This window comes from Nannospalax galili, unplaced genomic scaffold, assembly GCF_000622305.1.
Source record: "Nannospalax galili isolate Female #2095 unplaced genomic scaffold, S.galili_v1.0 scaffold1798, whole genome shotgun sequence".
Lineage (NCBI taxonomy): Eukaryota > Metazoa > Chordata > Mammalia > Rodentia > Spalacidae > Nannospalax > Nannospalax galili.
The window spans coordinates 486,814-498,111 of record NW_008341341.1 but is presented as its reverse complement, the minus strand read 5'-3'; the positions used below and the strand labels follow the sequence as shown (position 1 = coordinate 498,111).

The window sequence follows — 11,298 nt, the reverse complement described above, 5'->3', positions numbered from 1 at the left end:
TATATATTTTTATGATAAAATATTTCAAAAATAATAAAGTAGAGCCAGGTGTGGTGGTGCATGCCTTTAATCCCAGCACTTGGGAGGTAGAGGCAGGTGGATTTCTGTGAGTTCAAGGCCAGCCTGATCTATATAGCAAGTTCCAGGCCAGCAGGGGCTACAGGGAAACCTTGTCTCAAAAAATAATAGTAATAAAGTAAAATAAATTTGAGATAATTTACATATATAAAAGGTATGCATTTAAGAGTACAGTTCAGCCGGGCTTGGTGGCACATGCCTTTAATCCCAGCATTTGGGAGGAAGAGGCAGGCGGGTCTCTGAGTTCAAAGCCAGCCTGGCCTTGGCCTACATAGTGAGTTCCAGAACAGCTGGGGCTACAGGGAGACCCTGTCTCAAAAAGACCAAAAAAAAAAAAGAGTACAGTTCAATGAGGATTTTTTCATTTGTTTCTCACAGCCAAGACTTGGTATATATTAGGCAAGCACTTAAGGCACTAGGAGCATTTCTGTGCACATTTTTGGTGGCGCAGAGCTCATTTCTGTGCCTCCTCAGCAGTGGAACTGCTAAGGCATAGCTTGCAGTACCTCACAGTTTCCCAAAGGGAAAGTGTTGACTCCTCCCCCCCCCACCACCTCCGCCCCAGCAGAGAATGAATGTTCCAGCTGCTTTGCACTCTCCTGTGCTCAGGGTTGCAGTCCTTTCTGTGGGAGGCCTTCTGGCAGCGGTGCAGGGTGTTCATTGTGCCGCTGACTCACAGCTGCCTTTCTTTGGGGCTTCCCCCTCCTCTAGACCACCCTAATGAGCATTCACCATGAAATACTGTATTCACACGCTCCTCCAGCTGGCTGAAGCAGCCCTGGCATCTGTCTAACTGGCTGAAAGTCCCCTCAGCTCTGTCCTTTCTTTGCAGGTGGTTTTTCCCCATCATCGGCCACATGGGCATCTGCACATCCACAGGAGTCATTCGGGACTTTGCTGGCCCCTATTTTGTCTCAGTGAGTCCCCATTTTGCCTGGACCTAGCCCTCTACCCCTCACAGTGTTTTACCCCTTCCTTCTCTTGCCTCCAGAACTAGCCAGGAAGGCAATGTGGCCAGAGGATTCTTAGGTAACTGGCACAGCACTCTGCCCCCATCTCTGAGGTTCCAAGACATGGTAGGTGTTAGTGGCAAGAGTGGAATCAGGCCATTCAGGACCCATATCTCTGGACCTTCAGAATGTGTGAGCTGTGGTTTGGCGACATAAGAGGCTGACTTAGTTCCCAGGGTGGGCTTCTAGAATGAACCAGCTGTATTCTCAGATCTGTTTCCTTTGGATGGACCAGGGGCTCTCTCCAGATGCACACAAAATCTGCCAGTTTTCAGATAGCTGAACCTGGAATGTGGTGGCATCAACCATCACATGATGGCAGATGTAGGAGGATTGCCAAGAGTTCAGGGCTAGCCTGGGCTATATAGTGGTCACTCTGGAGTACAGAATGAGACTGTCTCAAAAAAACAAAACAAAAACAGTATTTCTGCTGTGAGGGAGAGCGAGAGAGCGCACACCCAAGAGAGACAGTGTCTCACTGCATAAGGAGTATAGCACTCCTTACCACCTCTCCCTCTAAAGAAAGCTCTGTGGACCTGGTCGCCTGTGTCCTGCTCTGAAGGTGCTAGGCTGTCAGGTCCTATGTGAGCTGTCATTGTTGGACTGGGAGGCCAGAGGGCTAACATGGTATGAAGGAAACTTGCTGCCTATAAGCAAAGATCAGAGAAGACCGCCCAGAGAGGGCACTGCGTCCTTTCCACAGAAGTGCTGCTAATGGGACTTCAGATGCTGTACCACTTTGTGCCTCAGCACTGACTTAGATTGTCATCCAGACTGGGTGTAGTTTCTCTACTGACCTCTGCTCTTGTCCCTCAACAGGAAGACAACATGGCCTTCGGAAAACCTGCCAAGTAAGTGAACACCCTTGTGCCTGGCCCTAGGGCCAGGTTCCTCCTGCCCAGATCAGCAGACCAGGCCCTGTGAGGCACAGCAAGAGCCATTACCGACAGTTGTGAGAGAGACAGCCAGGGTCCATGAGGACATTTTAGCTTCATTTTGAGCACTTAGTGCACCAGTCCCTGACTGGGCCTTTTGCTATGGACAGTGTGGTGGTACAGGTCTTTAATCCCGGTGCTCGGGAGGCAGAGGCAGGAGGATCTCTGTGAGATCAAAGCTGGCCTGGTCTACATAGCAAGTGCCAGGCCATCTGGGGCTACAGGGAGACCCTAACTCAAAAAGACCCCCAAAAAGAACAAATGAACAAACCACTTTTTGGCCAGGCATGGTGTCTGGGGGTCTTTGGGCTGGGCATTTGCTCCTGGACTGATTTTCAAAGACAGTTTGTTCTGACCTGTTTAGTTTTGTGTTTTCCAAAGGCAGTTGTAAGGACATCTGTTCTGAGCAGGAGCCCTGAGACCCAAGTCCAGGCCACAGTGGTTTTTAACTGTCACCACATTTCTTCCTGAAGCCATTCCCTCCTCCTCACAATGACCTCAGGGCACTCTGGCCCTAGCACTCCCAGCCTGAGACCACTGGGACGCTCCATTGCTTAAAGCATCCACTCCTACCCAGTCCAGTGTTCATGGGCTTTGTTCCCACTAGCATCTCGCCCACTCACTCAGGTGACTTGGGGAGAATGCTGCTGGTGGGTAAACCTCTGTGACACTCAAGGCTGCATCTCCTTCCTCATCTGCCAGCACTCTGTCACCTATCACTTTGTTTCTCCTTCTGAATCCTTCAGCATTGCCCCGTCACTTATTTCTGGGACACACTGTACAGTTTTATACCTCCCACTTTGTTCCCACAGCCTCCAGTGCTCACCTAACCTTCTTCCTTCAGCCTAGACTCAGGTGTTGCCTCCAGAAAACCTTCTGTCTTCATCTACTCAGGTTGCCATGACAAAATACCATTGAGTGGGTGGCTCATAAACAACAGAAATTTCACACAGCTTTGGAGGCTAGGAAGGTCAAGATCGAGGTTCTGATTCATCCAGTGCCTCATGAGGCCCACAGTGCCTATATCCTCACGTGGCTGAAGGGGCAAGGAGCCTCAGGCCTCTCTTAGTTCACTAACCCCACTCCGTGGTTCAGTCACTTCAAAAAGGTTTCAGCTTCTGACACCTCAGCCATTAAGATTTCAGCACACCGGAGGAGGGGCAGATAGGCAAACCACAGCACCTTGGACTGCAGTAGCCCTTCCCTCTCAGGAGCTATGACGCCATCGGTCATCTTGTCCTGTTACAGTTGTCTGATCTGTCCTGCTGTGACGTCACTTCCTGGAGAGTACACCTTCTCCAAACAAACTTCTCTTCCCCCCAGATAGGGCACTCATGACAGACCAAAGAACTGATTCCACCCACTAACTTAGTGAACCTATAATACTGAGGTTCCTTACAGGAATGGGAAATTCAGAAGACAGCTACACCACCAAAAAGCCTACGCATCATGGGTACAACTCATTAAACCTGTGGGCCTGGAGCTTTCTGTAGGGCTTGCAGGCAAGTCAGTCTCATCCCCAGGAATAGTTGCACATAACCTTAAGGAAGGGCCTTATGAGTCTTGATTCAGGGGTCTCCTGAGCCTTATAAACTTCCTTTGCTTTCTAAGTCTCAGGATCCTCCCTCGTCTCTCCAGAAGGGAATGTTTCAATTGGGAGGAAATTGCTATCCAATACTAGACCTGGATTTGGCTCACACCCATGGCCTTGGCACCCAGCTCAGGGTCAGGTACACAGCAGGACTCAAAGAATATTCATAGAGCTGGAAAGCCACTCAGGGATGAGCCAGTACCCAGAACTCTCCTCTTTCCTGTCAGATTCTGGAAATTGGACCCCGCACAGGTATATGCTAGTGGGCCCAACGCGTGGGACACAGCAGTTCATGATGCCTCTGAAGAGTACAAGCACCGCATGGTAGGTGGGAGCGGGGGTGGGAGGATCCCCCAGCCCAGTCTGACCCAACCCTTCTTGCCCCTCCAGCACAATCTCTGCTGTGACAACTGCCACTCACATGTGGCATTGGCCCTGAACCTGATGCGTTACAACAACAGCACCAACTGGAATATGGTGACACTCTGCTTCTTCTGCCTGCTTTATGGGAAGTACGTCAGGTGAGCTGTCTTCTCACCTGTATGACCCCTGGGCTGCTCTTCCAAGGATCCTGGAAGGGCTGTCACTGGAGCTGTTCATTTACCAGGGACGGTTAGAACAGAGACAGTCGGAGCTCCGAGGTTAATGAATGATTAGCTAAGTCCCTGGTGGAGAGTGAGGTAGCTGGACCAAAGTCTCCTCCACGTGGGCTCCTAGCTGAGCTGTTGCACTTGTTCACTATGAGTTTCTGGGTAGCTGCCTCTGGGTTATGGTTGTAGTTCTGGTTTCTTGGGAGGCCAGGAATCTAATAGATGTTTAGGTGGTGTGACTACTTCCAAGGGTCCCTTCCCATGCATCCCTTGTTAGAGGCAGGCTTCTGTACAGTTGGGCTCATAATCCAGGTAGACCTTTGAATTGTAGCCTCATGACCCTGTGAGGTCCAAGACATTCCCAGCTCACACTAAAAGAGCTCAGACAGGTTTGAGTGAATTGCCCTGGGTCCCACAACAGAGCCCAGACTTCAGTTGATCAGGCTACCTTCCTGTGGACTTATGATTAAGAGCTTCTGGAGAGGAACCTCTCAGGGGTCTTTTTCTACCCTAGAAGGCTTTAGAGGTCCCCCAAAAGAACATAACTGGGCACAGGAGGACTGAGGCAGAGCAGGGTTGGGTTCAGGCCCTGACTCCCAGCCCCATGGCTCTAGCCACAATAACACTGTGCTGACATTTGTTGATGCCACCATTCTCAGTGGGTCCCACGAGGGCCAGAGGGCATTTGTAGCTTCCACACTAAAATGGAAGCTCCTGGTCTTTATGCTGGAGACCTCAAGATAAGTGATTGTAAATAGAGCCACTGAGACCCAGACAATATGAGCCTTCCTCATGTACAGGCCAGTGGTATCTAGATCTCCAGCAGGAGTTGGTGGTCCTCCATAGTGGGTCCCATTCAAAGCCCTTTTCCTTGGCTAACCAAGTTGACAGATGAAAGTATGGTTCCAGGGCTTTCTTAGGAACTTAAGCCTTGTCTGGGTTGGAGATGGGGGTTGGTTCTGGGTCATTCACCTGCTTACCTGACCCTGTCTTCCCTGTGACTCCTCTCACTGTTAGTGTCGGGGCCTTCGTGAAGACCTGGCTGCCCTTTGTCCTCCTCCTGGGCATCATCCTGACTGTCAGTCTCGTCTTCAACCTGCGGTGATGGCTTTCAGGTGGCCCAAACTTTCCCAAGGAGGCCCTTGTACCACTTTTTGGTCCCAGATTCTTTATCCCCACCCTCAAAGGCAAGGTTGGCCTCCTGGTTGGAAGTAGAGTCAGGGCTTGGCATAGAAGGTCTGAGGGTGTGAGGCAGGGCATCTGCTTGTTGTGACTCACTGGCCATTCAGAAGCTCCCTGTTTTCTCCCTGGGTGTATGACCCCGCTCATGGCGTCCTCCTTGTCCTCCCCCTAAGTTCTAAGGTCTTACCTCCCTTAGAGCTCATCCTGCCACTGCCACTGGACTTCTGTCATATCCCAGGGTCCAGCGAGGACAAGGACCTGCTGGACACAGCAGTGCCGTGCTGCCTTCTGGCCCCAAGGTGGGGCAGGACATTCTGATAAGTCTGTGTACCAAACAACTTGGAGCCTTCTCTGCTGGCCTCGAAGGGAGCAGAGGGTCTGGCTGGGTTCCTCTCCCAGAGCTGCCAGAGCTGCACTAGCATAATGTGTCCCCTGCAGCCTGGGGCTTGGTGAATGCAGTGTGCCCCCTGTAAAGCAGGGAGGGTGAACTCCACTGGCCCCAACCCAGGGAGTTCCTCATGCTGATAGTGGCACCCCTTAGATCCAAAGTGTGAGTAAACCATCAGAGTACCTAGTACCACCATGGAGTGGATGGTCTGTTTCAGGTTGTTAGAACGGGGCCTGTGTAGTCCACCTCGCCCCCTGCCTGGTGGGTTCCTTTGTGAGGGGCTCCCTGGCAGAAAATAAAGAGTTTTGAATCCAGGTGTTGCCTGTCATCGTGTTCTCCCTTCTGGGGCGCCGTGGTGTCACATATTGTGGTGTCCTTGGGATGAAGAGAGATGTGGTTGCCAGTGCCATGGCCAAGTTTTTCCAGGCTGTGGCACTTACAGGTAGGTCAGCATTCCTTAGGTGAATCCTGTGCACAGCCTATGGGAAGTCCCTACTATGCTCCAAGCTCCCTTCTGAAGAAAAGCCCTCCCATTTTCCCTGTTCGGAAGAACTTGACAGGCTTGGGGTTGGCACTGAGAAGACCAGACTTGCTCTGGTATGACCTGCTCCCTCAACCAGAAGTGTACAGTTCTGGTAAGCCAAGAGGAATGGCCATATGTTAGCCATGTTGCTGAGCTCCCCGTGCTGACCCTACAGTCTTGTCACTGACTAGTCTGCTCCTTGGTGCCTCTTATGTGGCTGCCGGGGCCTTCCAGGTGCTTCACCACATACCCTGCAGGATGTGCCCACCTCTTACCCTTTGCCTTCCACCAAGGCCCAGCTTAAAAGCTGCACGTGACTCAGTGGCAGTCCTTGTGTAGCCCTGGGTTGCATCCCCAGCACTCACTGTCCTAGGCTTTGTAGTACAGTACTGTATGTACCTTGAAGACAGTCATGCAAGGCAGGCACTATCGGCCCCACATTACAGATGAAGAAATGAGCACTGAGGTAACTTGTTCAAGTTCACAGAGGAAGAGTGAGCCCAAGGCTCAAAGCCAACTTTGCTGGGGCCAAAGGAGAGTTTGTGGGGACTTTCATCAAAGGGCATGGTGCTGTGACAGAGGAAGGGTAGATGCTGGAAGTTAAAAAAGCAGCCCTATGAGATGTCTGTTGCCACGTCAGTTCTACAAAGGAAAGCGTATTTATACAGATATGGCCACGTGAGGGGCTGGAGAGACGGCTCAGCCATCAAGAGCTATTCTTGCAGAGGACCCAGGTTGGGTTCCCAGCACCCAACTGGGTGGGTAACAAGGATGTTAACCTCAGTTCCAGGGGATCTACCGGCTCTGCTGACACCAGGCACTCATGTACATAAACATGCAGGCAAAACACTCAAAAAAAATTAAAATCCACATATGCAGCAGCTCAGTGATTAAAAGCACTTCATATATAAGTCTGATGGCCTGAGTTCAGTCCTTGGAGCCCACATGAAAATCAAATAAAGCTGGGTTCAGTGGTGTATATCTGTAATCACAGCTCTCCTACTTCAAGATGGAGGCAGAGGCAGAAGTGCCCAGAAGCTCATGGGCCAGCTAGCTGGAGCATACAGCGGCAGAAACAGCAGGAGACCCTGCCTCAAATACCAGGTGGGAGGAGGGCCAAGTAAGACAGTTATTCAGTAGAAGTAGCCGCTGTGCAAGCATGACAGCTTGGTCCCCACACCCCATGATGGAAAGACTGAACTGAAAGTTGTTCCAGAGAATCCAACTCCCTCTTCTGGCCTCTGCAAGCATTGCTGTACATGGTTCACTTACATATAGGCAAAACATAACACATCACAAATAAATTCTCTTGGGGGCTAAAGACATGGCTCAGCAATTAAGAGCACTTGCTACTCTTCCAAGGACCTAGGTTCAGTTCCCAGTACCTATGTGGCAACTATCACCAATCCTTAACTCCACTTCCAGGGAATGGAATGAGCTCCCTGGGTACCAGGCATGCATGTGGTCTACTTACATACATGCAGACAAAACACTCGTACACATTAAAAATGTCTGTCCAGGGACTTAACAGTTAAGAGCACTGACTACTCTTGCAGAGGATCCAGGTTCGATTCCCAGCACCCACATGATGGCTACGAACTGTCCTTAACTCCAATTCCAGGGGAATCTGAAGCCCTCTTCTGACCTTCATGGCATTGGCGACACGGATGCACTCACATACATGCAGGTAATACACTCATACACATAAAATAAAAGTAATAATTAAAGAAAAAAGTCTGTCCAGACTCAGGATGGGCAACAAGGGACATTCAGCCAGATACACCAAGGTCATCCAAAGGGTCAGGCTGAGGAGCTGAACATCTGAAAGGGGGGGACCATCTAGCTAGACAGGAGACTCCTGGGTGAGTGTGTAAAGGAGTCTGGGCTTGTTCAAAGAGTTGTGGCTAGCTGTGGCACCTTTCAAACCTGGGGAGTGACAACATTGTGGGGGGGGTTCTTTGTTTTTTAATGTGTATAAGTGTATTGCCTGCATGTGTGTAAGTGCACTTGTGTTGTGCAGTGCCCATAGAGGTCAGAAGAGAGTGTCTGATTCCCTTGGAACTGGTTACAGATGGTTGTTAGCCACCACGTGGGTTCTGGGAATCGAACCCAGGTCCTCTGCAAGAGGAGCCAGTGCTCTTAACCACTGAGCCATCTCTCTAGCTTTGGACAACTGTGTATTGTAAAAGCCCTCTGACTACTAGGCAAGAAAGAGCTGGACGGCCCAGTGTGGCAGCCAGAGGAACCTCCCAGAAGCTGGGCAGGTGGAAGTGAAGCAGGGAGAGGACAGCACCTGGAGTCCTGTGTTGAAAAGATCTGGTCCCCACCACCATGACCTGAGTCTGTCCAGGACCTAGAACTTGTGAGTACATCAGCATCCCTCTGGTGAATCCTGCCACTCCACATCCACGTTTCAAGCTTTGGTGAGGCAGGAGGCCCAGGGACCGCTTGCTGGAGTGGCAACTCGAAGGTAAGGTTTCAGACTGGGAGGGAGTTAGTGGATTCAGCTTGAGGAGACAGCAGGAAAGTCCCAGCCAAAGAAAGAACAAGAGATCAGAGAAGGGATGCTTAGGCCTGAAGACTGACATTTGGTATCATCCAGGGATGCTAAGAGGTCTCAGGGAGGCCTGGAGAAGCATCCTTGAGGAAGGAGTAGGATGCTGTCTGCCCCTCTCCTTCCAATGGAGGGGACTTGGAGGAGGTGGCTACCAGGATAACCACTCCCCCAGGACACACAGTGGATATCACATATCACATGTAAATGCCTGCTTTCCCTGAACTACACCCCCGATCCCTGTAATGTATTTAAGAATCTAGAGAGTTCACTGAAGTGCTGAAAACCCTCTATGAAAGGATTATTAAATACCAATTTCACAGATGAAGAAAATGGCTCAGAAAATAAGACTGACCAAAAAAAAAAAAAAATCAGGAAAGCTGGACTTTGGGCTGGGGGTATAGGAGGGGCCCCTCAGTTTCTTAAAGTCCTCGGAAGAGGAGGCAGAGCCAGGCAGGGAAGAAGGAACCAGCCTTGGGTAAGTCAAGAAAATTTTATGGTAGCTGGTTGTGGTGGTGCATGTGTGAAATCCCAGCACTTGGGAAGTGAGGCAGGAGGATCATGTCTCTGAGACCATCTTGGGGTACAAATCAAGACTATATGTATCAATGTAAATTTAGAATAAAAGGAACTTGAGAACTAGCAAGACGGTTCAGAGAGTGAAGGTGCTTGCAGCCAAGCCTGAGTTCAATCACCAGAATCCATATAAAGACAGAACCAACTCCTGGAAGTTTTCTTCTGACCGCCACACACATACCGTGATAAGCACTCAGACATACACACACAAAAGTAAAATGTAATAAAAAAATATGTGTATGAGTGTTTTGCATGCATGCAGGTACAACATGTACATGCAATGCCTGTGGAGGCCAGAAGAGGGCACCTGATCCCCTGGAACTGAAGGTACAGACAGCTGTTAACTGCTGTGTGGGTGCTGTGAAGCAAAACCAGGTCCTCTGCAAAAATAGAAAGTGCTCTTAGCCAGGTGTGGTGGTGCACGCCTTTAATCCCAGCACTTGAGAGGCAGATCTTTATGAGTTCAAGGCCAGCCTGGTCTACGTAGTGAGTTCAGGTCAGCTGGGACTACAGGGAGACCCTGTCTCAAAAAGGCAAAAAAAAAAAAGAAAAAAGAAAAGAAATTGCTCTTGATTGCTGAGCCATCTCTCCAGGTCCTCAAATTAATTTTCTAAAAAAGCTTGGCACCTGCACTCATGTGCATATACCTACACACACCCACACACATACACATGAATTTTAGAAATAGGGCTGAATAGATGGCTCAGTGGCTAAGAGCGTGAACCAGAGTTTGGATCCCGGCACCCACATCAGGAGGCTCACAACTCTAGCTCCAAGGGTCCCATGTCTCCTTCTGACTTCTATGGGCACTTACAAGCACACATACACATAAATAAATCTTAAAAATAAACGGGTTGGAGAGATGGCTCAGTGGTTAAGAGCACTGTCTACTCTTACAAAGGACCTGGGTTTGAATCCCAGCACCCACATGGCAGGTAACAACCATCTGTAACTTCATTTCCAGGGGATCAGATGCCCTCTTCTGAACCTCCATGGGCATTGCACAACATAGTGCACTTACATGCAGGCATAACACTCATACACATAAAAATAAATCCCCCCCAAATTCAAAAACAAATAAACTAAAAATTAAATAAGTAAAAAACTCGAAGGGGAGCTGGAGAGATGGCTCAGTGGTTAAGAGCACTGTCTGCAAATCTGCAAATCCCAGCACCTACATGATGACCAACAACCATCGATAACTCCAGTTCCAGGGTATCGACGTCCTCTTCTGTCCTCCGTGGGCACTGCATGACACAGGTGCACTTACATGCAGGCAAAACACTCATACACATAAAAATAAATTTTTAAAAATTTCTTAAAAAGAGCTTGAAGGGGGTCTCTGGTGCCCATGACCAGAATGAAGACAGTCACAGAGGATCATAGTCCCAAAGTCCGTGTACTCTAAAACCCCAAACTTACGTTCTCAGGGTGGGCAGAATCTGCAGTGCTCATAGACAGAGGGTGTGGGACCTGACACTGGAGGAATGCAAAGCTCTTCAAACAGCTGTGGCCTAACGGTGACAGAGGTCCAACAGTTGCTCTGTTGTATGTGAGCACAGGGGTCAATGGTGCTAACATGGCTATAGGCACTGAATTGTGCTGGAGAGGAGGCACCTGGCATCTACCTCATGGCAGGTGTACCAAGAACTTCCACTTCCCTTCTAATGGGCTGCTTGGGTTCTGCACTCTTCAGGTTGCATAGGGGGAAATTACTGCTCAGAGAGGTGAAGAGACCTGTTCAAGATCACACAGTGCCAGAGTGCTCAAAGTTGTTTAACAGCAAAGTCTACAATCCTTCCATAACCCTGGTTCATAGAAAAGTATCTAACTCTGCTTTCAAAGCAACTTCCTACCCATTTTACAGATGG

General features: G+C 49.7%; 1 protein-coding gene across 3 annotated transcripts in view; it reads left to right on the top strand.

Moving 5' to 3' along the window:
• Positions 1-6,089, top strand: part of Tmem222 (transmembrane protein 222) — a 13,022-nt gene extending 6,933 nt beyond the window's left edge. Inside the window, exons 2-7 of one of the 3 annotated variants that reach the window (XM_029565215.1) lie at positions 911-995; positions 1,908-1,939; positions 3,842-3,938; positions 4,005-4,135; positions 5,222-5,319; positions 5,583-6,089. In XM_029565215.1, coding sequence (XP_029421075.1) covers positions 911-995; positions 1,908-1,939; positions 3,842-3,938; positions 4,005-4,135; positions 5,222-5,309 — 433 coding nt within the window. In that variant the 3' untranslated portion in view covers positions 5,310-5,319; positions 5,583-6,089. Of the gene's footprint in view, positions 1-910; positions 996-1,907; positions 1,940-3,841; positions 3,939-4,004; positions 4,136-5,221 lie in introns of all 3 variants that reach the window. The other 2 variants (XM_029565216.1, XM_008836776.2) reach the window with 2 other exon arrangements.
• Positions 6,090-11,298: the final 5,209 nt, after the last annotated feature.